This window comes from Erpetoichthys calabaricus, chromosome 14 (genome assembly GCF_900747795.2).
Source record: "Erpetoichthys calabaricus chromosome 14, fErpCal1.3, whole genome shotgun sequence".
Classification (NCBI taxonomy): domain Eukaryota; kingdom Metazoa; phylum Chordata; class Cladistia; order Polypteriformes; family Polypteridae; genus Erpetoichthys; species Erpetoichthys calabaricus.
The window spans coordinates 55,430,153-55,457,901 of record NC_041407.2 but is presented as its reverse complement, the minus strand read 5'-3'; the positions used below and the strand labels follow the sequence as shown (position 1 = coordinate 55,457,901).

General features: G+C 36.3%; 1 protein-coding gene across 1 annotated transcript in view; it reads left to right on the top strand.

The window, feature by feature from the left end:
* Nucleotides 1-27,749, top strand: part of csmd2 (CUB and Sushi multiple domains 2) — a 991,046-nt gene that overhangs the window by 712,093 nt on the left and 251,204 nt on the right. Inside the window, exons 18-23 of the mRNA XM_051919055.1 lie at nt 1,065-1,253; nt 1,402-1,518; nt 8,792-9,007; nt 11,205-11,393; nt 16,622-16,791; nt 21,232-21,388. Coding sequence (XP_051775015.1) covers nt 1,065-1,253; nt 1,402-1,518; nt 8,792-9,007; nt 11,205-11,393; nt 16,622-16,791; nt 21,232-21,388 — 1,038 coding nt within the window. The remainder of the gene's footprint in view (nt 1-1,064; nt 1,254-1,401; nt 1,519-8,791; nt 9,008-11,204; nt 11,394-16,621; nt 16,792-21,231; nt 21,389-27,749) is intronic.

Here is a 27,749-nt window from a genome sequence, read left to right as displayed (position 1 = left end):
TAACAGACGAGACCATAGATACTGTTGATCTTTTAAATTTTTTTCCCTCATTTTAAAAAAGATGCCTGTTAGGGTAATTGGTGACTGTAACTTGGCCAAATGTGAGTATGAGTGGGCCTAGTTTTGGTTTCTGCCTTGTGCTTGGTGCTTTATATCCAGGAACAATATTCCTGCTAGCCTAAGTGAGTTCAGAGAATGGATGTTTGGGTAAAATTAAAAAAAAACCTTGAACATCTTTAATTGCGAGGATTACAGGTTGCAACTTAATTTTATCCAGGAAATGATGACTTTGTGGTATTTTGGACATGCTTTTTAAATATTCTAGAAAAGTAACTCAGCCAGTGTAAGACCTGTGTCCTTTGTTCCAAAAGATTTCTTTATTATTTTCAACCTTTAATGTATAGACAGTTTTTATGTCATCTGCAAAACATGCAGCATTGCTTGTTGGTATTGGCCCCTTTCAATTAAACCTGCTGCTCATCTTCCCATAATTTTTAATAAATAAATATGATAATAGCAATTTATAAACCTTCTGGGAATTTAGTAAAGATTTCTGGGCTTGAGTATTGAAAGTTATTTCTAAATTTCATATATTTGTTTATAAGTACCATTTTAACTACTTTTTTAAAGTGGCATTTAAGCATGAAGATTTAACTGTTCTCTGTCTGTGACACTATTTTTCTGCTTTGTATTGCTGGTTAGATTTAAAATAAAACTTTTAAGGGAATAGAGTCTTAACAAGAAATCAAAAAATGTGAAAAATGAATAATTATCTTATTAATAAAATTCATGGAATTACACTGTGTAAATGTCTTACAAAAGCTGATCACCTACACGACCGGAGCAGAAACATGCCATCTCATAACAGAAGTATGGTAATTTAGTTTAGTTAAAAATAACAGTTGGTCTGCAGTTACTAAGGAACACATGACAGTGGTCAATGGGACCCTCAGGAAACACATATAGACATCTCCCAACCTGTCAATAGATTTTATTACATACACTTTGAAGTAGGTGACAGAGTAATTGTTGTCATGATTTAATAACCTCTTTCTTTGTCTCAGCTGTCAAACTGCAGTCAGACCACTGTGTGGATCCTGGTATTCCTGTCAATGGCCAGCGCCATGGTAATGATTTCTATGTTGGAGCACTGGTCACCTTCAGTTGTGACTCTGGATATACCCTGAGTGATAATGACCCACTGGAGTGTGAGCCAAATTTCCAGTGGAGTCGGCCACTTCCTAGCTGTGAAGGTGCGTATTTGAACTTGCTTCCTTCTGTCTTACACTTATTGACTTTTATTTGGTATGTTGTCTTAGGGCTTGCTAAACTATAAATCTGAACGGTGTGATGCTGAGTGAGTATAATGCTATTTTGTCATTTATCCTCTTGTCATTACAGCACTCTGTGGTGGATATATTCAGGGGTCGACTGGCACCATCTTGTCTCCTGGCTTCCCAGATTTTTATCCTAATAACCTTAACTGCACTTGGATGATTGAGACTTCACATGGAAAGGGTAAGTGTAACAGTAGAATCTGCTGGTATGGATTTTTATCTTATAGATCTTATTTTTATGTAATCACACATTTTTGTATAGAGAGCTAACATGCATTCAATTCACAATGTGGTTAGCAATACTGTCTGTCAGCTCATCAGTGGTACATTTGAATGCACCTGTGTACAGAGATTCTCCTGGTGCTCCAGTTTCCTCCTACATCCCAAAAAAGTGCATTTCAGATTCACTTGACACTCTACACTGGACCATTTAGAGTGTGAATGTGATCTTTCCTGTAATTGAATGACATCCTATTTTCGGATTGGTTTTTGATAGTCCCTGGATTGGATTTAGGAAGGTATTGATTTTGAAAAAGATTGACTGTAAAAGGAGACACAACAACGTGAAAGGGTTAGAACGGTAATCCTGTACAATTGAAGGTTTGTAGAAAACAAATAAGCACACAACAACAACATCATTTATTTATATAGCACAATTTGAAAATAACTAAGATTTCTGTTTTTTTCTTTATTTAGTTTGAGAAGCTACTGCTCATCCATTCGGAAATACAAGTAAGACACAGGATCAGTGAGCCAAGAGCGTCAGGGTTATCAGGCGCTATTGATAAATACAGCTGTGTGACATGTGCATAGCTATGGTAGCTCACCATGTGTTTTGAGATAATCTGACCTAATGGAAGCATAGAGATGGAAAGGAGCAGTGGAACTAGAATAGATCCTTTTGCTAAACCATATAAAATATCATGGGTCTCTGAAGTAAACACCACAACTATCAAAGAATTTTCTACCTGTTAAGTAAGACTGAAACCAGTTTAAGTCGTTGTTGGAGAGGCCCACCCACTGTCTAAAGCGATTTATAAGAACACTATAATCAATGGTGTCAAATGCTGTGCTCAAGTCTAACAGAACAAGAACAGATACATGGCCTCTATCCATGTTAATCTGCAAGTCATTTATTACTCTAACCAGTGCAATTTCTGTACTGTGATTTGCTCTGAAACTTGTCAAGAATAGAATGTTTATTCTAGTTACAAGTTACTGAGATGTCCTTTCAGACTCAAGTTCAAAACAGAACTAACTCAAAGATGGGGGAACTGCTGGTCATATTGTGTCCAGGCAGGAGGAGGTGGGTCCCAGAGGATGGAGAACAGAAGTGACGTCAGAGGTGGAATGGCTGTTAGTATTCCATTCTACAAAGGGAGAAAGAGAAAAGGCATTAGTAGACCATCATCAGAGTAACTAAGCTATCTCCCAAATGCACATATGTAACACAATATACAGTGCATGTTATGCTTCCATTTACTGTATGTATGTTACCTCAGGTATTGAATGACTGTACACACATACACAAAAACATTACTAGTGTCCCAGCTAGACAATACACAACTTATTCACTTTGTAGAGAGGTGGCTCAGAGAAGAAGTGCTAAACATTATCTGTATGAACATTTCCCTATGTGTGTGATGGATTTTCTTCCACATTCTGAAAACATGTCTGTTAGGTGAACAGTTAACTCTAAACTGGCCTGGTGTGGAGCATTGTGGGCACTATCAGTAATGTGATGGACTGGTGTTCCCACAAGGGTTGATTTCTGGTTAATGCCCAGTGTTGACAATTTCATTATAACCATGAATGGGATTTAGATGGTTTAATGACAGAATAATAGGTTTTGTAGTCTAGATTTTTGACATGTCACAATTAAAATCATTTGTTATCCATTGCTCTTTTTCATTATGCAGTGCAGTCACACTCATTATTTGCATTTTCTTTTATGTGCATGTAACTTAAACTAGATTATATTTTGTGTAATATTGTTCTCTACCAATTACTGTTATGTGAATGCTTGTGGTTTCCATGTCTTATTCAATTGAGGTATTGTTAAATAGCTCATGTACATTATGAAAAGAGTTTGATGAAAAGCACAATGAAAGATAATGCATCATGGTTAATACTCACTTTCTAATAGTTTGCTTTTGTGCAAACCTGAGAAGATCCTATATAGGTTTCAACATTACTTAGAATTTAAAAGTAAGATATTTAAGTACAAAAGAATTTCCTCTAAAATATACTTTCATTTTGTTTTCTAAATAAGTGTGTTACCTATAACACGGGTGTTCTGGTCTCCGAATGGAGGCGTGGGTTCATATCCCACTTCTGACTGTGAATTTCCCCTTGGGATTAATAAAGTATCTATCTATCTATCTATCTATCTATCTATCTATCTATCTATCTATCTATCTATCTATCTATCTATCTATCTATCTATCTATCTATCTATCTATCTATCTATCTATCTATCTATCTATCTATCTATCTATCTATCTATCTATCTATCTATCTATCTATCTATCTATCTATCTATCTATCTATCTATCTATCTATCTATCTATCTATCTATCTATCTATCTATCTATCTATCTATCTGTGTACATTGATATACACTGCTGGCCATTAAAAGTGAAACACACAGAAAGATGTGAGATATCAAAGTGATGATTATATGGCAGTTTACTTATGAAACATGTCACAAATGATTAGAAGTACAGTTTGGTCACGCATGCAGAATGCATAATAGAGGGTTTGGAGAGAAATAAACACTTATACATAGTCTGGCTTTGAAAGGAAGGAACAATGGATGTGTGTTTGTGGAAGTTCATACCATGCAGCTTGTATATGTCCCCTGATTTCATCAGTGGTAACCACTGGTGGTTTCCGGCACGACATTCATTGTCCACCCATATCCCAGATGTACTCAATTAAGAAGAAATCTGGTGAACACGTAATCCAGGGAAGAAGTGGAACATGGTGTCAACCATGAACTGTAGGATATTTCATGCCACATATGGTCAAACGTCCTGTTGGAATATAGCACAAGGGAATCTCTGCAGATGGGTTACCATCTCAGTCTTCAACATCTCTTTGATATATTGCTGGATGATCAAAGTGTTGGCAGTATATATGAACTGGGAATGGGAGTGTAATCCGATGGCATCCCACATTGTAACATCTGGTGCTGGGACTTGTATGGAGCTGTAAAATGCAAGCTCCCAGGGCCCTTTCATTTCAGTGCTTCCATACACAGATTAGTCCACAATGGTGCAGTAAATTCAACCAGGACTCATCTGAAAGCACAATGTGATGCCAGTCATCCTGTCACTTTGTGACATTGTTAGCACCACTGCAGTTGCCCATGCCTGTGGTCGAGGGTCAAGGGTACCCAAAGCAATAAGTGGCAAACAAGAAGGCCATGCTGCAGCAGTGACATCAAAGAGAGTGTGTGAGCATCTGTTGATGTGTGATGGACCTCAACTGTTGGGCTAGAGTGTATAATATGTCTATTTGGTCCATCACTACCTTGCGCCCAAGATGTCTATCCTTCCATTCTTCCAGACCCCTTATTTCAAAGGGTCCAACCCACCTCTAAACCCTGAAGCCATACTCCCATCACTATACTCAGTTTTCATCCAACATGAGTGCAGATGTCCTATTAGATAATCTACCTTTCCATGTTCCCTCAATTCTCCCTCAAGCGGAGTCTGTATGGTGGATCTATGGCTGCCGTCAGCTTTTTGGGAGCATGTTTGGTCCCTAAGAGTTTACTAACTCCCAGCAGCCACTCAATGAGAATCTCTTTCCAGACACCTTTTATATCCACTGTTGAAACGCACAGGGAGTGTAACTTGCGCATATCATTTGCACATGTTCAGTGGTTGTAATCTTTTTAATACTCTACCATGACATTATCCATCCTGCAAGTTTCTGACCAATATGGTGCATTTTGCCAGTGTAGAAATTGTAACAGCGATCAGTGCAAATTAATAATTTATGGATTTAGTCCTATTAACACGGGTTTAGTTTCACACCCGGAGGTGGGGCAAATTAATTATCACTGGAGGATCTCTGTAATTGTAGTCCCATTCCAAATCTCTCATTTAAGAAACTTTTTAAGGACTTCCCATTCACACCTCAGGAAAGATTACCTTCTATAAAAAAAAGTCTGTAAAAAATAATCCCAGATTAAACCAGTCTCTATCAAATCAACATGTCAGTAAAATTCTTTCATTTAAATTTTAAATGAAATTTTTTTTTTCATTTAAATGATTTGGATGGGAATTAAATTACTGAGGTCCACCGGTAATAATTACTTTACCCAATGTATAAGGTGGAACAAATCAACTCCTTGCTGTCCATGTTGAATAACAGCATTAGAGTTTGCATGGATTCCCCTGGGTGGTCTGAAGGTGCGCTTATATAATATTTGTCTAAAAGTGGGTAGGGGTGCTGATTTTACAACACCTCCTGTTATACAACTAATCCCCACATCTGGGGGGTATTTTTCGTATGTGGATTAGTCGTTTAGCCAGATGTAATTGTTGATGATTTGCCGTGATCCTGGATCTGTCGGTTTTTCGAAACTCTTGCTGGATGTGTTGTCATAGCAACACATCCTAATCCTGGTTTGTTCTACGTAAACAAGGATTAGCTCAAACACGTAATCAGTGTCCGTGCGTGGAATTCATTCAGTCATGGCTTCGCCGTTCATGAATGAGCGACCAATTGATATTGGTGCACAAATTATAAGACGAGAATTTCATATAGAGAGGGGTTTGCACGATTGGCAAGATCCTTTATTGCTCCTGGAGGAAATTCTTTTCGAAAGATACCACTTTAGCCGAGGGGGAATATTGTACCTCAAAGATTTATTAGCACCTTATATTCGAAGTCAAACTAGGCGAAATCGGGCTCTCACAACCACACAGACAGTATGCATTGCTTTGAGGTTTTTTACAAGCGGCGCTTTTTTATATACTGTAGGCGATGCGGAAAATCTAACTAAAAGTTCAGTTTGCCAGGTAATTCGTAAAGTCTGTTTGGCTCTGAAATATTTCCTTCGGGTTTTCATAGTGTTTCCTGGACACCTGCGTGTGCAGACAATAAAAGAGGCGTTTCATGCCATTGCAGGTAGTTAATACACAGGCTAAAACACCCACGGTTCCGGGTGCAGACCTATAAATACCTAGGAGTGCAGCTGGACGATAAATTAGACTGGACTGCCAATACTGATTCTTTGTGCAAGAAAGGACAGAGCTGCCTGTGCTTCCTTAGAAGACTGGCATCCTTCAACATCTGCAGTAAGATGCTGCAGATGTTCTATCAGATGGTTGTGGCAAGTGCCCTCTTCTACGCAGTGGTGTGCTGGGGAGGCAGCATTAAGAAGAAGGATGCCTCACGCCTGGACAAACTGGTGAGGAAGGCAGGCTCTATTGTTGGCATAGAGCTGGACGGTCTGACATCCGTAGCAGAGCAACGGGCACTCAGCAGGCTCCTATCAATTATGGAGAATCCACTACATCCATTAAACAGTGTCATCTCCAGACAGAGGAGCAGTTTCAGCGACAGACTGCTGTCACTGTCCTGCTCCACTGACAGACTGAGAAGATCATTCCTCCCCCAAACTATGCGACTTTTCAATTCCACCAGAGGGGGTAAACGTTGAACATTATTCAAGTTATTGTCTGTTTTTTTTTTGTTTTTTTTTTTACCTGCATTTTTTATTACTCTTTAATTTAATATTTTTGCTGCTGGAATATGTGAATTTCCCCCTGGGATTAATAAAGTATCTATCTATCTATCTATCTATCTATCTATCTATCTATCTATCTATCTATCTATCTATCTATCTATCTATCTATCTATCTATCTATCTATCTATCTATCTATCTATCTATCTATGAAGAATCTCAATCAGCCTAACATTCTCATTACCAGGATTTTCAAATGTGATTGGGGCACATGGGACTGATCAGAGTGGAGTTTGATCAAACATTATTTGGAAAATGTACCTCCCGTCCTGATGAATAATCACACACAGTGTCTTCATCAAATATTTCACCTTCGTCAATATCTCGTTGGTCAGACACAGGTCCAAGGGATATGAAACTGACCCAACAAAAAAGAGAGCTATATGGAACATACCTATGGCACACATGGAGGACAAATATATGCAATGACCATCCTTTACCTGAAATGAAGTGACCACTGCATCCTGCCACTGGTTCTGAGGAGGAGCTTCTCCCTGGAATGCCCTCAGAAACAGGGTGATGGGCATTTTGCTGGACAGCCAACTCTTCTGCAAGGGTTAGGTCTGGACCGCATGGACCTCCAGCTGTTTTTTGCTTGTCTGCCTTCTTATTAGGTTTAAAATCAATGTTTTTTATATTATATATGATTATTTATGTCAACAATTCTTTAAATAGTTATATACCAATATTTACCAGTTTGAAGTATATTCTTGTACTTCACTTTAACCTGTTCCCATGTTCTCCTTGTGCTCACGTTTGATCTGGAATTATGGCATATTAAATAATAATTAATCTGACACATAGGAAATGAAACGCTGCATTCAGTAAGTACAATGCACACTACTTAGAGTTTAATTTGTCGGCCACTTTTTGACAGCCATCTTTTCTGGTCTAGGCTGCTTTTGCAGTGTTACCCCTTGTGCATATTAAATTAGCGCGTGTGTGGAAAAAAAATGTGCCCGTCCTTTCGTCATTTTGTTACAGCCTATCAAAGACTTGCTGATCATGTTTTCTAGACTCAATATATATGGGCTTTTCAATCAGCGCAGGCGCGCGCATTCATCTCGGATGATTAGATCCAGCTCGACTAATCTACTGCACAGCTGCGTTTGAAAAACCGACCTATCCCAGATGAGTGTCACCGGCATTAACTCATCCAAGATGAGGCACCTGATCTCGGATGATTTAAGCGACGTACGAAAAATACCCCCCTGGTGTAAAAGTAATCCTATCCGAATAGGACTTTTAACAACAACAGCATTTATTTATAGAGCACATTTTCATAGTAATGATGTAGCTCAAAGTGCTTTACAAGATGAAGAAGGAAAAGTTTCTAAAAAAAAAAAAAAAAAAAAAATTGGGCAATACTAAATAACAAAGAATAAACTCAGATGGCAGGAAGGACAGAAAACAGAACATTGCTTCAAAATGTCAGCACACTTCAGTTTATCACATAATTTATTTGTTATTGACATGATTGTTATTTTTTTTAATTGTGTATTGGTTTTAAGTGAAATGGTGAAGTGAACTAGTCAACTATTTTAAACTGTGCAGTATCACAGCTGGTCACAAGAGCATATGCAACTTTTAGCCTTTTCAAAAACTGAGTTGTATTTTGTATTATTCAAAAACAAATATTGTATTTTTAGTTTTATCCTTTCTTCTGTGACCCACTTTTTCTGTCTTTTATAGGTGTGCTTTTCACCTTCCACACTTTTCACCTGGAAAGTCCACATGATCACATTCTAATCACAGAGAACTCCAGTTTTTCACAACCCCTGAAGAGGTTGACTGGCTCCACTCTTCCATCACCACTTAGTGCAGGCTTGTATGGCAACTTCACTGCCCAAATACGCTTTATCTCAGACTTCTCTGTGTCCTATGAAGGCTTCAACATTACTTTCTCAGGTAATGCTATGCATTTTAGATATTGTATATGAAAACAATCTGTTTGCCATGGAACTTTTGCACTGTATAGACATGGGTGTGGTGGCATTAGTTAAATGATGCACTTCAGTTTTTGTCATTTTTTTTTCTTTGTTTTTCTGCTTTTCACCACTCTGGTATACATTGAATCCAAATTTGTAAGACATGTGCAAAGATGTGCCTTAATAAAGATGAATTCTTTCTCATAACACTATTTTAATGTGGTTTGATTAATTTCAGTGTGTTTGTATGACCTTTTAGAAATGTGAGAATTCTAGAAAGTGTGATAGGCTGTAGAGCGGAGCCCTCAGTTTTAAGATGCCATTCAGAATGAAATGTTTGCAGAATTCTTAATCAAAATTTATCCTTTCACATGTATAAAATATAAATGAATATAAATGTACATTTTTTTTAGGACCAATTTACTGTATCTACGCAACTCAACATCTTTGCTCAGTTTTTTAAAAACCAGGATAAGCTGAACTATTTGTAAGATCGTTTAGAAGAATGTATATTGTTAATGGTGGAGCACATTTGAAAAATACTGTTTTTTGAAAATTTTCGTTAAGTGACTAAGTTGTTACTTGTAAAGAGTGGCCATTTTTGAAAGGATAGTATAAAGAAGCCCTTATTTACACTTTCAGGTTTAGTGAAGCTTACATTAAGCATTTACACTTGCAGTGTAAATTGAATCCCAGGTTTGAATACTGCCTCGCAGTTAGGAGACCCGGGTTCGCTTCCCAGGTCCTCCCTGCGTGGAGTTTGCATGTTCTCCCCATGTCTGCGTGGGTTTCCTCCGGGCACTCTGGTTTCCTCCCACAGTCCGAAGACATGCAGGTTAGGTCAATTGGCGATTCTAAATTGGCCCTAGTGTGTATTTGTGTGTGTCCTGTGGTGGGTTGGCACCCTGCCCGGGATTGGTTCCTGCCTTGTGCCCTATGTTGGCTGGGATTGGCTCCAGCAGACCCCCATGACCCTGTGTTCGGATTCAGTGGGTTGGAAAATGGATGGATGGATGGAGGTTTGAATACTAATCGCTGTTTTATTAACAGTTACAGTAACACTTTCCATTTTTCTTTTTTAGTAAAATTCCTGAGTGGAATATATGTGAATGGAGACAAAATTGTTTACCTTTCTTTTGTTTGTTTGTTTGTTTGTTTTATGTAGAAGTATTTTACTAATTGTATCTAATAAGGGTGCAAAATCTCAGTTACTGATCAGTGAGATCACTGATTTTCATTTGCTTCTTCTAAAATGAATTGTTATTCACTAGCCTTCAGAAAAAGTATGCTTTAACAAAACCCGTGTTTGATTGATAAAGCATTAATTATTATATGATTCATTTATTCTAAGCAGCTAATCTTAATCGTATAGGAAGCGAAACTGTTAAAATCTTGAACTCTGTGTCTGGTGTAAGACAAAATAATCAAACAAGATGCTGTGTAAAACCAATGAGAAGAGACTATTGCAGCATAATGTGTTCTCATGTGTATTACGAGGAGCCAGATATTATTACGTGGTTGTTTCTGAGCATCCAAAAGATTTAAAGATGCTATCATTTTTTTCAAATGCCAAATACAGTCATAGTGAACTTTATTGTCATCTCAACCATATACAAGTATAAAGGTAGGCAAAATTGCGATGCTCAGGGTCCACAGTGTAACAACATGAAGTGCAAATAATAAATTAAAAATAGGAATTAAAATTAAGATTTAAATTTAAAATTACACCACAAACAAGATAAAGAAGTAGCAGCAATATTGACGTGTAGTTAGCAATATGAAAATTGATGCAATGTATGGTATTTGCAATCTAGATACATAAATATAGTCAATAGATATGTAATATAATAAATAAATAATAATAGATATAGATAATACAGAAATTATCAGTGTATGATAATAGTTGTTTAAGACATGTGTAACAGATGGAAACTAACATTTGTGTCAATTTCAGTCTAGTCTTGTGGTGTTGTTTTCATTTTTCAAAATAGATTTTTTTCTTCATTCCTTCAGAGTGAATTTGGCATTCTTATTACTTTAATATGGTCAGTTGATTCATTGACAAAGTTAATGTAATTACATTTGCTACTCTAACCCTTTTCATAGATCAATTAAAGGAATTCCTTCTCTGTGTGTGACATGTTTAAGTAATCACCATCTACCAATGACTGTTACAGAGTATGACTTGGAGCCTTGTGAAGATCCAGGAGTGCCAACTTACAGCATCCGCAAGGGCCTACAGTTCGGTGTAGGAGATATTCTGACATTTTCCTGCTTCCCGGGATATCGGCTAGAAGGCCCTGCACGTGTCACCTGCCTTGGAGGGAGACGCCGGGTATGGAGCTCACCTCTGCCAAGGTGTGTTGGTAGGTGGTCATGTGCTTTCATTTTGTTTTGGTTGAAGTTAAAGTTACTGTTTTACATAAGACATACTGTACTTAAAAATTATATACATGCTTTGATAAATGTTTAGAAATCATTTTACATCATGTACACTCCAAATCTACTAGTTTTAAATCAGATTTCTGACATACATACATAAATTGTGTAATGCTCATTTTTAAGAGGCATGGAAATTTCTTGTATCCGAAAATACTTCTTTTTTAGATAGTATGTTTTAAAACTCATAATGATTTATTGCTAAATTTCAATTCAAGTGGATATCATTCATTGAATTTTTTTACAGTTAATGAAAAACATAAAGGGCGGCACGGTGGCGCAGTGGGTAGCGCTGCTGCCTCGCAGTTAGGAGACCTGGGTTCGCTTCCCGAGTCCACCCTGCGTGGAGTTTGCATGTTCTCCCTGTGTCTGCGTGGGTTTCCTCCGGGTGCTCCAGTTTCCTCCCACAATCCAAAGACATGCAGGTTAGGTGCATTGGCGATTCTAAATTGTCCCTGGTGTGTTTGTGTGTGTGCCCTGCGGTGGGCTGGTGCCCTGCCCGGGGTCTGTTTCCTGCCTTGCGCCCTGTGTTGGCTGGGATTGGCTCTGGCAGACCCCCGTGACCCTGTAGTTAGGATATAGCAGGTTGAATAATGGATGGATGGATGGAAAAACATAAATTTGCTTTCTTCTTTAACCATTCAGCATCCAGTAATCACTTCTTTTTGCACCACTACCGGCACTTGCAAAGCAAAAGCTCAAATGTTGCTAAAAATTAATTTCCATTTGTATTACTTAAATGTTAAAACATTTTCAAAATAACAGCATGATATGATTTTTGTGATCTAAAGTAAAAGTTGGGGCATCATGGGTTACCTGATTTAGTTGCTAAACGTCCTCGGAAGAAAGGTTTGGTTGCCTGCATGGTCACATGATGCTTGTGCTGGTGGGACTGGAACAGGCAATAATGGAAGCAAAGCCTGGGACATCATGGCTCCCAGGGTTGATTAAGGTTTTCTTGGTTATAAGACGAAGAAGCGGAACAGTTGGCTTTTCACTTGACACCCATATATTCGGTCCCCTAAAGCGACAGCTTTTCACTCTTTTCTGACACAGTGGACATTAAGAGGGTATCACAAAACAATATCTTACAATTTACAGAAAATGTGACAGTCAAAGAAGCAGATATTCTAGTTTACAAAGCATGTGTTTTACAGAGTTATATGACAAGATAACTAAGTTGAAGAGACTTCATATCTGGACAGTGCTACAGTACTTATCACTGCTGCCTCATGACTCCCACATTCTCCCCATTTCTGCATAGGTTTATCTCCAGGTACTTTAGTTCTTCTTCCACATCCAAAATATACACATAATAAGTTAATTGGTGATTGTAAATTGGCCCATTTGAGTGTGTGGGTGTGCACGTGATGGTCCAGGGAAGATTCCTACCTTGTGTCCACTGCTTTGGGAGCTGGCTGTACCTGCAAGTTCCATGAAGAAATGTTGGGGCACAAACTTTTTTGCCCATTTGATTCTGTCAGCATAAGGAATGAAAAAGGGATGCCATGTATGCCAAGACAAGAACATAAATAATTAAATAAGAAAGCTGTCAGGCTAGGCGATCATTTAGTTCTGGACAGTGTAAAAGGAGCTCCGTCCTGCAGTGCATTCTGTCCAAGACTGAACACTTCCTTCTGGCAGCTGCAAGCTTCATAATTGGTGGACTGGAATTTCCTAACTCTTCTACAATGATATTAATTTTGCTATTTGAGGCGAATACATTTATGAGCTGCATTGCACTAAAGTACACTGAAAAAGAAACTCTGCGCCCTGTTGTTACTGCGTTAGAAGATGACGTATACCACTGCTACTGAGAAACTCTACTGCATGAACTGCAACCATGTTTCATTTGTGGTCGCTATTTAGTTGTCACATGAAGATTTTCTTTCCTTTTGGTTTAATCAAAAATGCACTGTGTAACCTCTTTAATTTTGAAAAACTATGAGTTTTAATGGAATACATGGATAATCATGATAAGATAATAAATCATGGTGTATGTGACATTTCAGTGAACCATGCATGATGTTCTTGTGGCGGATCCACTTCTTAACCACAGTGGATCTGCTGTGTACTGATGGCACTTAATTTCAATTTAATCACCATTTATGAAGTAGTCCTGTCTTGAACATAATCTTAATCAGAACACCTTGGCACTAACTCTCCGCACATTCTCTGTCATTAATTAATTTTATGAAGCCACATGGAAAGTTCAATCTCATTGAAGAACCTTTTCAGTTTTAAACAAAAAAAAATGCAGCTCTAGTTTATGAACAATTTTAGATGGCTATAGATGATTTACCAGCTCTAGTCCTAGGGGCAGTCTGTGGCTCACAGTTTTCAGTCCAGCTAATTTTATAATCAAATGCTAAATACTGCCTTTAATTAAATTAGTGTTTCATTAATTGTCTTGAAATGCCATTTCTTTATTTTCTGTGGAATCCAATTCGTTAATGTTCACCACTGTGTGATTTACTTTTGAAAAGATTTTGTGTTTTGTATTTATGGATTGAATTCACTCTTCTAGACCTAAATATAAAGATTCTGCATGTTCATCCTTTTTTTGGTATTATTGAAAGTAATTATGAAGAACACATTTGTAAGGGAATGTAATTCTAAATTAGTGTCTGTTGTAGAAAAGGTTGTTTTTGCCTTTGCCTAAACTCAAATGAAAAATTCAGAAACAGCCAAGGATTCTAATTAAATTAAATGAACAAATAGAGAAAGACAACAGATTTCTCAGTTTTAATGGCTCTTATAATAATTCTTAAAAAATGAACTTCATAATTAATTATTTCCGAATTTCCGGAATACATTTTGGCTAATACTACCATGTTTGTTTATGGGAGATTTCTAGTGGAAGTAGTAAAATACTGCAAATTTATACATTGGTTGGACTAAACAGCTAAAGCCAAGGTGGCTCCCACAGGAGTTCACTGACGAACCATTGCCTATGATAAGCTGTTTAGGTATAGCAAAATGTTTCAGATCCATTCAACAGCTCATGCCATCTGTATTTCTTGTTGCTGAGATATATTTCTGGTTTTCACGTAAAGATATTCTAGTGTTATATAATCATTTTGGCCAAGTGACATTATTTGAACTCCCCATTAGTTTCTTATCAGTTGACCTGATTTGTATGCATCTACCCATAGCAATGGCACAGGAAGTAAAATACAATCCAGAAGGCTTCAAAATTTTATTCCCAATAATTATATGCAAATTAAAAACTTTTTTGCACATTAACATTGTACACTTTGACTACCACTTTGTGAACACACCATATCTTTGAATGTAAATTACAACATTTTGAGAAAAATAAATAATTTAATATGTCAGCCTTTTCAAATTTAGTCAAGGTTAGGGATGGGATAAGATTAAACTATAGAAGTATTACTGTTTTTTAGCACATCATACCTCTCACAAATTTTAAAGGTATAAAAACGAACAGTTATGAGGAATCCAGATTTGCTATTTTGTGGTCAGAGAATGTAACAGTGGTGAAGAAACTAAAAAGGGAATGTATGAAATATAAGAAATTCCTTAAGACTTCCTAAACACTGACATGGAGAAAAGGAATGAAAGCACAAGTCCTATGATTAAGCCTGCAAATGTCTGATTCACCTAACTGGTCCTGCATGCACTGCATGAGGTTCTTCTAGCAAGTACCAAAACACCTAACATAACCAAAAATAGAATTGAAATTGATAAAATAAGTGCAAAAAAGATTTCTACATAGAATTTCATAGAAGTTATTAAAAAGTGACCTCATATTAAAAAATGCCACAAAATCTGAATAAAACATTCTCTGTGTCCCTTTCTATAAGAAAATTTGACACCATGATATCACACACCAGTTTATTTGGCCACATCCGTTATGATGCCTGCTCACACTCACTAACATCATACCTTTACCATCTTGAAGTCCTCAAAACATTGCATCAACCACCAGAAACTAAACATGAAATTATGAAGAAGCAATTGCTAAAACCCACAAAACAGTGTGAAAACATGCTCAGTCGTCTGACACACCTGCTTCCTGTTCTTTATAACTTTGTAAATCTGTATTTGCTCTTTATGGGCATCACATTGTTATTGCTAATTAAATTGTTGATAAGCAGCTTCCTAAACTTACTGTTAAGCTCATTAGGGTCCTACCTGGTGTGTGTATTGGAATTATAACCTTCATTACTTATGTCGATAAGAAGCAGATCTGCTGATTTCTGTATAGAGATGCTGATTATTGTTGTGTGCTGTTAAAATCTTTATATAGCTATGTGCAAAGTTAAATGGCCAAACACAAATGACATCCAATTAACATTTTCAATGAGACTGTCTTATATAAGCAGAATTTCTTGTCTCTTATGAAGCATCACAGTTTGAATTTCAGTTTTATGCGTAAACTGTCCATAATGCATGTGGATATGATGACGTGCAGTTTAAAAGGACTTAATTTTCATCTGGAATATTTGATCTGACACATGGAAAATTATTCAATAGGGATCCAAATGGTGATAAATTCTTAATCTGCTCATTAACTTGCATGGATAAGATGAAAGCTCCTCATTGTTCTTTAAAGCACACTCCAATGATGAGGGCCTTTGACTAAATGACAAGCGTTAACCCAGAGAAAGAAGAAATCAAGTCCTGCTTGTTTTTCAGGTTGAATTTTTTTTTTTTGGAATAAACAAAAAGATAATAAGTAAATAAAAATTAATACATTTGGAGATTAAATAAAATCTTTAATATGGTTTTTCTAAATGACCATTACAGGTATTTTCTAATACCAGTCTATAGAAAAAAGTCTGATCCCTTCGGACAATTTGTAGTTGTACTTAGACTGGTAGATTTTTATTTTATGAGTTAAATCTTTATGACAATTGGTTTTCTTTTTGTTATTGGTTGCAATTATAGTAGAGTATAACCATTCACATTTTTTCTATTAGTGCCTTTAACTACTGAGCACATATACCAAGTAATGTTGTATTATGACTTAGTGAAATAAATAAAATTAATTTTGCAGTATTTATGTTCTGTATTTTTTTAAATAAATATTTCCTAACAATGTTGGTTGTTAGTATACAGCATGCAAAGATCTATCTGTAATAAACTATTGAACAGAGTCAAAAAAAGGTTGTCATTTTGTCATCTGCAGCGGAGTGTGGCTCATCTGTGACAGGGACCCAGGGAGTTCTCCTATCCCCTAATTTTCCTTCAAACTATGGAAACAACCATGAGTGCATCTATTCCATCCACAGTCAACCAGGGAAAGGCATCCAGCTACATGCCAGGACTTTTCATCTGCAGGAGGGCGATGTTCTTAAAGTAAGAGTTAATGTGTCTTTTCTTTTTAGTATTAAATAATAAGTAGCCTGTTCAGCAAAAAAAATATGTAGGTATCTCCACATTAGTCATTCTCATACTCATTTCTACATTGTCCTTGCATATTACAGATATTAATGCAGTATTTACATGTAGGCTATTTATTATTTTTTAAATTATGTCAAGTAAAACATTTAGTGTGTTTTTTACATATGCATATACTTTGGGAGAGCCTTCAGATTCATTGAGTTGAATTAAAACATGAATACAGTACATACAAACACATATATAATATTTTGATTTACAGAACAAGTTAGAAAGATTTTGTTATTCTTGTCACAAGTAGTTACTCAAATTCTAAATAATACTTCAGGCCATATGTGTCTCTTAGTTTTCTTTCAGCATTTTTACCATTTGCCTTGTTGAGGGCCTTATCCTGTAGGAGTGAAAATCAAGGAAATCCATTAATGACATTACTCTGTTACTGATAAATGTGAGCAACCTCAAATGTTAACACAAAATTAAAATATTCAATATTCAAAATTTTAATGGTGGCACAGTAAAATCAATCATTCAGTGTTTATTTTATAACAAAGGTGAAAACTATTAATTTCAATGAAAAAATAATTGAAATACTTAAATATGTAAAGAGGAATAATCACTAACCTAGTCCTGTCCAAAGTGAACTTGTATTTGCCATACTGCAGCCTCATATTGTTTTATTTGTATATTTTAATACAAATGCTGGACAGGGGCATGTCTCAATATACAGTATGTGCTGCTGTTTGTAATATAAGATGTGTCAGTGATAAATGCAACATAAGGCCTATTCAGACAGGATTAGTTTACCACCAGGATGGGGGGGTAAGTCAGTGCTTTAAGTGGGGTGGTACACACTTGGTAATCCATACTAGAATTTCTCCATTCTTGCCTTATAAGGACCAATAGTTAATGTAGTTAACAATGCATTCAGTCCGTTTGGACCACATTAGCAACCCTTATTTCTAACAATAATATGTCTATTCATACTTTCAAAGGGGACACTGCTCCCCCTCCCCCCACCACCATTCGATATTAATTGTGATTTACCTACGGATCTTCATGGAGATACCTCACCCCTGTTATTCAGCACACACAACAAGGAGAGCACCAACACTGCTTTTTTTCCACTTCAGGCATTGGGTAAAGTAATTATTAGCAGAGGACCTGACTGATTTAAGTCTCGTCCAAATTACTCAAATGATGGAGTTTTACTGACATGTCGATTCACACAGGACTAATTTAACCTGGAGTTACTTTTTATTGACGTGTTATTGATGGAAAAGGCACTGTAATCTTTACTGAGAAGTGAACGCATAGTCTGTAAAAAGTTACTGACATGAGTAATTTGAGTTGGGCTAAAATTATATACAGGTAGGTCCTCTAGTAATTATTACTTTACCCAACCTCCTGGTGTAAAACTAATCCTGTCTGAAAAGGGCTTTAGTTGATGTTAATGTGGGGTTGCTATGAAATGTTGAGTTAAATGAATTAGTAGAATGTCACATGGTATGTCACTTCTACTGTATTAATATACTCTTAGGAGTTTTGAGAAAATGAGCAACAGTGTTTCCACTTAAAGATTTCAACATTTGGTATGTCTGAAATCTGAGCTAAGATTTTTGTTGACCCTTTTTAATGCAATGTCAGATCCTTGAACTTAAATACCATTACTCATATACTGTATTAACCATACAATGTATGGTAATGATTATGAATTTTATGAAATTCAGATTGCAGTTGTTTTATTTATTAACATTTCATTCAGTCTGTTTTTATCTTCACAACTTTTTACTGTAACTGCTATCAGTATTGCTGACTCAGTCTATAATATTCAGCCATTTTAGTAAGTAGGTACTTACATAAGCGTAGACAACATTTTTTACAAATGTTCATTGGAAAGGAAAAAATAAATTACTTTGGTTTTGCGTCATAGGGTACAGGATAGTTTCAGGATTGTTTAAGACAATCACTCACCCATTTGAGAGTTATTGTTTTAGGACTTCCATCACAATATATTTATGTTCTGTCAGAAAGTAGCTATACTAGATGGACTGCAAAAGTAATGCACAAAGACAGAAAATGTACTTTCCAAAATCATCAATGTCAGTTTCCTTCCTAAGAACAAGTGCATTTTTATAGGGAACCAAGCCGTAAAGTTTCAGTTCAGGTGCCACTTAAAAATTAAAATACCAATATATGGTGTACATGTTCAGCCGATTCATCTACTGATAAGTGATAATGATGCATTTCTGATGGATGATGCAGCAAATATTCTACTCTTTTTAAAGGCAAAGGTGAAAATATCACCACTTTGAGACAGATGTTCAAATCCTTCAGTTACCTTTCAGAGTCAGTAAATGGGATGAGCCAGTATACAATTTTTAAGGAGAAAGACCTGCCAATGCTGACATGAACCTGACTCCACAGAAATGCATGCTCTCCAGTCACTCGACTGATGAGTACAGCAGTTCATATCTTAGCTTTATTTCTATGTTTTCTACATAAACCTGCTGCATATATGCACTTGATGGCAGATTTGAAATGTGGATTTTAATAAAACACAAACTCTGCACTGCTTTATGTTTGCTTATTTATGTTTGAAAATACAATACAGCAGAGAGGTTATCGGAGTATGTGCCACCACCAGTTTCTCTAAAATTGTCACTGCTGGTTTGAATATAAATCCCTTTGTGTGATCTCTGGATAGTTATTAGCCAGAGGCAATGCCAAAGATAGCAGCTTTTTCAAACACATCAAAGGCTGGGGCGATTTGGTAAGAGGACCACTCTTTCAAAGATAAACTTGTTACTTTTCACATTTTTCTTACGTTAATATGGATCGATTTAATTTTTGACATAAACAATAGGCTGCAGATTTTTAAAACACTGAATATTAATTCTAGTGTTTTCATCTCTTTTGATGTCAGCAATGTATATATTTAAAAATATGAATTTAATGTAAACTTCATGAGGATATAGCATTAATATGATTGACAAACTCCTGTTCTTTATGTCAGTAGTCAGGTCACAATCTACAAGCATTTTGGTAGAGCAGATTAAGCCCTTCAATTTGCATTCTTAGTCAATATGGTAAACCAAAAACAAACCCCATTCACAGTAGGTAGGTTCACATCATTCAGCACATAATATTCCTTTAAAACTAAAATATAGTAAATGGTCAAGAATGAAAGGCAGGTGAACTTGAAATAAATTTCAGATACAACCAGAGAATACTGTATAATGTTATGCTTCAACAGATACTGTATGGTTTTACAATACTGTAAAAGCTAAGGTTCTTTTATTTTCATTTGGTCATGTTCACACAAATAAATATATTGTGCAGCAGCAATGCAAATAGGATGAAAAAGCGTGAACACTCTGCAAATTACACAGTAGTCCTAACCTTTATCTTCACTATTCAACTTCAGAAGCAGGCCTCACCCCAGGCCTCCAGAACCCAGATTTGACAGGCAGGCTTTGACCTGCACAGGCTAAATGGAGGCCTGGCTTTCAAAGTTCGAAAATACCCAAAAATGTCCTTTAAGGGAGAGGACATCATTAAAATTCTGCCTTAAAAATAAAAAAATGGCAAAATCATAAAAAAAACTAAATAAACACAAACATATTTGTGCCTGAAAGCCAATCTAAAGCAAGACTGTCCTGTCTGTAATACTAGAAACCGAAACCAAAAACCCAGCAAGTGTCCACTTAAAACCAGACAGAAAATTCCAATGCAGTACTTGCAATTATGATGTTTTCTCCATCACCCTAAATGAACTTGTGAGGGACTCACTCTCCAGCCTGAAATATAAAGGCTGCCGATGGACCCTCGGTAGTGATGTATGATTGGCTCTGCTTCTTTAAAAACATAACATATAATAATTCAAAATAATAATAATTCAAAAAGGAAAAAATATCAGTAAAACTGAAAATAAACATAAGGCAGATAACAAACCCTTGCTGTAACATAACACTCTTGTCAGTAAAATCCACTTAGACAAGAAAAAAAGTATAATGAGCAGAGTTTCATGAAAGTCAGACATTTTTGAATCATTGAAATATACTCCTTTGATAACTACTTCTAACAATCACCAAAGTTTTTGCCCTCATAACCAAAGTTTTTCTTAAAGACCTACAGGTTTTGCCTAGACATCCTAGTTCATAGAGACTGATGTTTTCATTCAGACATTGACAGCTTTCACATTACACGGTCACAGGATAAAATTTTACACCTCCCTTTTCCATCTCCCTTCCAATGAATTCTAAACAACTTTGAAATTGCTGCAGAATTCTCACAGCTTTTAAAATTTGACATGCAACATAGTTTTCAGGAGGAGAGACTAAATATAGAGTTGTCGATTTTATTACCAGCATCTGCTTTGTCTTTTTGACTTTCCTCCAGGTGTACGATGGCAGTAACAACACCGCCCGTTTGCTGGGAACCTTTTCTGGGTCTGACATGCTGGGAGTGGTCCTGAATAGCACCTCCAGCTCTCTGTGGATTGAATTTATTACCAATGCAGAGAACACCAGCAAGGGTTTTGAGCTGCAGTTTTCCAGTAAGTGTATGCAGTACAGCATGCATTGAACACCTGTCAGAAATGAGCTTTCACACATGCAGAGTCACATAAATCACAGTTAAATTTTTGACAGCCTCATAACTTTCTTACAATAATTCAGCAGTTTTCTGTTTGAGCTGATTCCAGAAGATAAACAATGGTGTTTTTCCCCACTGTGTTTATAATTCTTTCATTTGGATGTGAATTTCCAGCTCAATTTGTATATAATGTATGTCTGAAATTATCTCAAGGTGAGCTACAGTTACTGTCTTCTTGTGATCTTCTGAGTGGTAAACCTTTATAATATTGTCAGGTTTAATAAATCTTTACTCTGCCACTCAGTTCTTAGCCAAGTTGTCGGAAACCTGGACTCGCCTCCTCCTCTCTTGTGCTAGTCGGTGACCCACACACCACAAGTGGTACCAGGAGTCGGGTCTTACACAGATGGATCTCCAACAGGTGCAAAACCTCTCTCTGTATAATACAGTATCTGCCAAATAATGCAACACGTGTTTCACTCTTATTGGAGCTCATCAGGTGTATGCACATTTGCATCCCCTTACGAGGATCGAAATCGGACATCAGTACCTGAGACAAAGCCTCTGATGTTGCATTACGGCAGATGGTTCACTTATTTGACAGGGTGAAGATCAGAGTATTACATTCTTGGATCTGAAACGCAATCTGATTATTAGGTTGTTACCTACCTGATAACTCTTGTGGTTGGTTGGCCAGTTGGCAAACATCCGCCACAACCTCTCAGTTGTGAGAAGCAGATAATAGATATGTTATGCAGTATCTGCCAAATAATACAAAGAGTACTCGACATGTGTTTTGCCCTTATTGGAGCTGATCAAGTGTGTGCATTTTTGTATCCCGTTACAGGGATTGAACCTCAGACATCAGTGCCTGAGGCACAGCCTCTAATGTTGAACCAGAGCAGCTGGTTCACTTATTTGACAGGGTGAAGATCAGAGTATTACATTCTTAGGTATGAAATGCAATCAGATGGCTAAGGTCTTTAATAACATGTTTGTCTTTCTAAGGCAGCAAGTGTTGACGGTACAGAACAGACAGTAGATGGGTGCACCACACACACACACACACATAATTATTGCAGGAAGATCTCATGGTCCATAGTATCAGAAGCAAGAGTAAGGTCAAGGAGTTTTTTTAAACAAAAAACTTGTTTTAATCACATGTTTGAGGACACTGGTGGAAATTAAAGTGCATTTAAAATGGAAAGAAGTAAATTTGCACAAAAATGTTTGTGACAAAGTGGAACATAGAGAGTAGTAGTTGAAGATGAAATCCTAACAGCCTTTAAAAACTGTTTAGATGAGATGTTAAATGATTGAATGAGCTTTGAGAAATAGTCACCTTTTTAGTAAAGTGTCTTGTGTTTTAAATGCTATAAAGAAACATAAAAAACATCAAATAAACATAAAAGAAACTGTGTAAGAGTTACAGTACATATGAGAAAACTAGATTTGAAATTGGATGGAAATTACAGATAAAAGGTGGTTCTATTGTTGATTTCTTCAGTACTTGTACAAATATCACAAGTTTCAGGGAAGTGTGGACTGAGGCAGCCTCGAGGAACAATATGATAGCATGGTTGATAAAGTGAGTGGCATCAGTCCCACAACACCTGTGAAAACATGTGAAAACATGACATAGGAATAGAACATAGAAAAGAAGTTATGTTACATCTCTAAGAGTGATATGGGAAAAAGCTGTGAGGGGAAAGGAGACATGGGGTGGATATACAGAGAAGGATAGGACATTAGAAAGACATGGGCAGAGAGAAGTGGTTTTACCTTGAAATATAGAGGCAAAATTGTGGTATGTTAGTTGGAAAACATGAGGGATTTTTTGACAGGTTGAAAAATATGTTGAATAGCTTTGAACAGTCAATAGATGTCTGAGATTCTTTTGCTCAGAACACCGAACTACAGGGCAATAATTTGCAGTGGAGTTGTGTTGTTCAAATGGACCATATCCTTCATGGTTAATGAGTAGGAGTTCCTTACTGGAAGACAATAGAGAGAAAATCAGAATTAAAAAACCTAATAATGACCAAAATTCTGCTAAAAAGTGAATTGTTACTTGAAAAAATTGTTGGATTTATAGATGACTTCAAGGTTGACAGACCCACCAGACTGGGTAGTTCAAAGAATCCAAACATTTGGCATCTGAACATGCCTACACAATAATTAGGCATTTATTGAAAAATCAATAACTTAGCTACCAAACTGTAGCAAAATGGTTTCAAGTAATTTTCAGTTACCACTCACTGCTCCAACCATGAAGCTGACTCCAGATTTATTTTAATCTAACTCAAAATTAGTCTTCCTTATATTGCAGTAATTGAAAAGCTAATGAGCTCTTACAAATGACTAAAATCAGGGCAATCAATTGAATGGGAAGCAAGCCGCTAGCAAGGGAAACAACCAAACAACAATACAATAATTGCTAACCACAACCAATTAGCAAATCACAATCAATTAAAGATGCAGGAAAGTTAGATATCAATGGTCTCAACAAGTACATACATTAGATAGCTAGACAGCTAAACTGTCTGATGTAATTTCCATTTAGTCAGCTGCAGCCATTTTGTGCCACGAAATATCATAATAAGGACACATATGGCCCTTCCAGTGAAAATATACTTTTGTGCTTTATGACAGATAATATGGGTTGCTTGATGTTGGTTTGAGGTCATTCAATTTCCAAGGAATTACAGACATTCAGAAACCAACTACTTTAATATATTCATTAAAGTTTCATAAAAAGCAATGTTACTATACATTAACATATCAAAGTATAAAACTTAAGACTGGGATCATGTCTCGGCTCATCTCCCAACTCCAAGCTCAATGGAGAATTTATAAGAAGTGATCTTTAAAGAATATGCCACCCAAAATTGATTTTATTGTATGTTGCTTACTCCATGTAGTTTGTAGTGATGGCTGAGACCATCTTTAATGTCATATTTTCTTGAAAAACAGAAAAAAATGTTGCTAATACAATTGAGATTTTTAAGGACATTTGAAACTTTTTGCTGATGTCCAATGGTGTTCACCATTGACTTATATTGTGTCAGAAACTCTTTTACCTCCATTATGCATAAAAACATGAAGTTTCAGATTTTCTTGGCCATCACTAAAAACTGCAGGGGTTAAGTAACGTAATGACAATATGCCATTTTGGGTGACTATTTCGGGTCAAGAATGATCACTGAAGGTCTAGGACCATCTTCTCACAGATTTCTCTAAATATCCATGCATTCCTGAGCTGCAATATGCAGTTAAATAGTCAAAACACAATTGGTAGCTCTAGGACTTTAGGACCCTCCATCTTCCAAGTGCAAACTCCTCCTACCACCTAACTATTTCAGATTATATTCTTAGCACATGCTTGAAACCCGTGCAACGGTGGCACAGGGCATCACTTTGGTCGCTCACATCAGGCAGTCAGTTACTTCCACTGTAAACAGTGGTGTAATAGTTAGCACTTCACACGTCCTAAAATACATTGTTTTTTTTGTTTTTGTTTTTTTTTGCACACAGTTGCTGTCAACGGTGAGTTTGCATTTGGGGATTGGTCCAGGAACTTTGGTTTCCTCCTACATTTCAAAGATGTGCAGGGCACATTAATTAGCAAGTCTAAAATGGCCCAGCATGAGTGGGTGAGCAAGATGGACAGGCATCCTGCCCAGAGTCTTTTTTTAGTTTTGTGCTTAGAGCTGCAGGGATAGACTTTGAGTCCCCATGGTTTTGGATTATCTAGCGGTAACGTTATCAGAAAATGTTAGACAGATGGATTTAAAAATTTTCTGCTTTTTGTATTTTACTTTTAAAATCTGAGCAAAATATTTATTTTGATAAGACTTATTTGACAGTATATATCAGTTTCTCAATGTACATTGCTTTGAAGAGTGAGCAAATTTTCTTGATTTTGATGAGAACATTAAATGGATGATGTGTTTTACAATAAACAATCGAACAGTGTATTTGAAATGTATTCTCTGTGTGTACTGATGACATCGCCGTATACTGTATGCGAGAATGGGCTAGATTGTAATTGTGGATCAGTCTGGAGAAATTCAGGAAAAGCAACTATGTAAATTTCTAACAATGACTCATTTCTAAAAATGTTCTTGCATTAAAGTGGATTTTATTTAATCTACAGACAGTAATACAATATGTGACTGTAAATGAGCAATCGATAAGGCCAAATATAAAGCTTACTAATGTATGACTCAATATGACTAATCAACAGAAAATTGAAGATATCACTGTATACAGATATAACGGTGCAAAATATAAAATTGGCTAGGCAAGGTAATTATTTTTATATTATTATCCTTTAGTGGTTTTCCTGCTGTTTCTGTCCCTCATGTGAATGGGAACTCACAAGGTTGTAACAGCCTCCATAACACTTGTGGACATATTTTGTTTACATTTATTTAAGAGTAATTTAAAATGCTTCCTCTTCTGCATCTCACTATTGAGTATTTCAGTATCAAGAGTGCCCTTATTATGTACTGTGTTATAAATGGTGCCTTCATGCAGTGGTTTTAATTTTAATTCTATAATGACATCCACATGTGCGCTCCATATTATCAGGAACAGTTTAGATTAGCTGCTTTATTGCCATATGTCACATAGACATTTTTTTTCTTGCCCTTAGTAAACAGACACATTTATAATACAGTTAACAGCTTTCACAACATAAATTTCATTAAATTAAAAAAAACATAAAATGACTCAGAATAGTAATTAATAAAAAAAATGCATTATTCAGCAGTCCTTCAATGTTATTGTTCCAAGAGGGATGTCATTTCTATCAGAAGCGAATGCTTGTTTGATTAAACACATTAAATTTTATATCATATTTCCCTTGCATTCAGATTTACTGTACTCTCACATGACAAGTAAAATGAACATTTAAAGATACCACTACGCATTTCAGATTTTCTTAAATTTAGCTTAGTCTTTCAGATATCTTCAATTAATTTGATGATGTCATAAAATAAGTTCCCCTATATTTTAAAATATATACAATACATTTAGAAATATCTGAAATGCTCTTTAAGATATCTCATATACTTCCTCTGATACAAGAAACTGATGTTCTGTGCATTTGAAGATACCCAATTCTAAATTGAAGGTATCTGAAAGTCACTTTCTGCAATATTACGTTTACATTTGCTCATCACTAATTGTTAGCATTTTGATATACAAGTAAAGGAGTAAACTCCACAGGAAAAGATGATTAGAAACAAAGTAGTAAAAGATTTAAATATATAGCAAAATGTGCTTATTTCTGACTTTTGTTTACATGCAAACATGTTCCCATATGCTGCATTTCTGAATGCAAACTAAGAGATGAATTCTATGACTGAAGCATTCATTTCTGAAACTTGTTGGAATGAAAACCCACAGCCTCAGTGGTACCCCAGGAGTGAATTTGGTAACCCGTGATGGGGATAGACTCTTGCCTGTGTGTGCCTCAAATATTCCTTTGGTGTATATGTCACCGGCAATGTATGAAAAGAAAGTTATTGTATAGAATACCAAGGTGTATTAGTTTGGGAAAATGGTTCAAAGGTTTTAACAGAAAATAAGCAGGCAGGAATCAGAGAGGAAAGGTCCAATACTTCAATTTTGTTTACTTGTTCAGATATAATATCAGTTACATACAATATAATAGCAATATACATGCAGATATAGGATTGTACTATTGACTCACAGTAATACAGATATATATGAATTATACTATTGACTTACAGTAATACAGATATATGAATTATACTATTGACTTACAGTAATATCAAAGAAAAACCCAGAGCCATCATCCTAGACCAGTAGACTGAGGGAGCCCGCGTGTCAGTCTCATCAGAGGATCAACTCGTGAGCCTGGTCCAATACCGGGCAGTGTGCACATTCCCCACGGTTGAGCTTCCAAAGAAACTGAGGGCGGAACCTTCCCTTATATACTAATTGAGTGTCCTTGCCCAAAACGGCTTACGTGTAAGCAGTGTATACAGAAGTGATCAGTTTCTGCACACCCCTTCCCACGGGACACTTATGTTTTATCTCTACTAAGCCTAAAACAACCCTTCTTAGAGACATCAAAACAACTTACAGAAAAACATCTTGCATTAATTTAACCTTTTCCCTAAAACATTCTGAAACCCTTTATGAGAAACAAGTTTTTGCACATTCTTTCGCTATCATCCCAGACATTCCAATCTTTGTAGCTGGTTTTGCACTGAAGCGACCAACCCCCTCTTACTCCTTTATAACATCCCTGTTACAGAGAAAACCTTTTTTATTACACAAGGCAATGTATA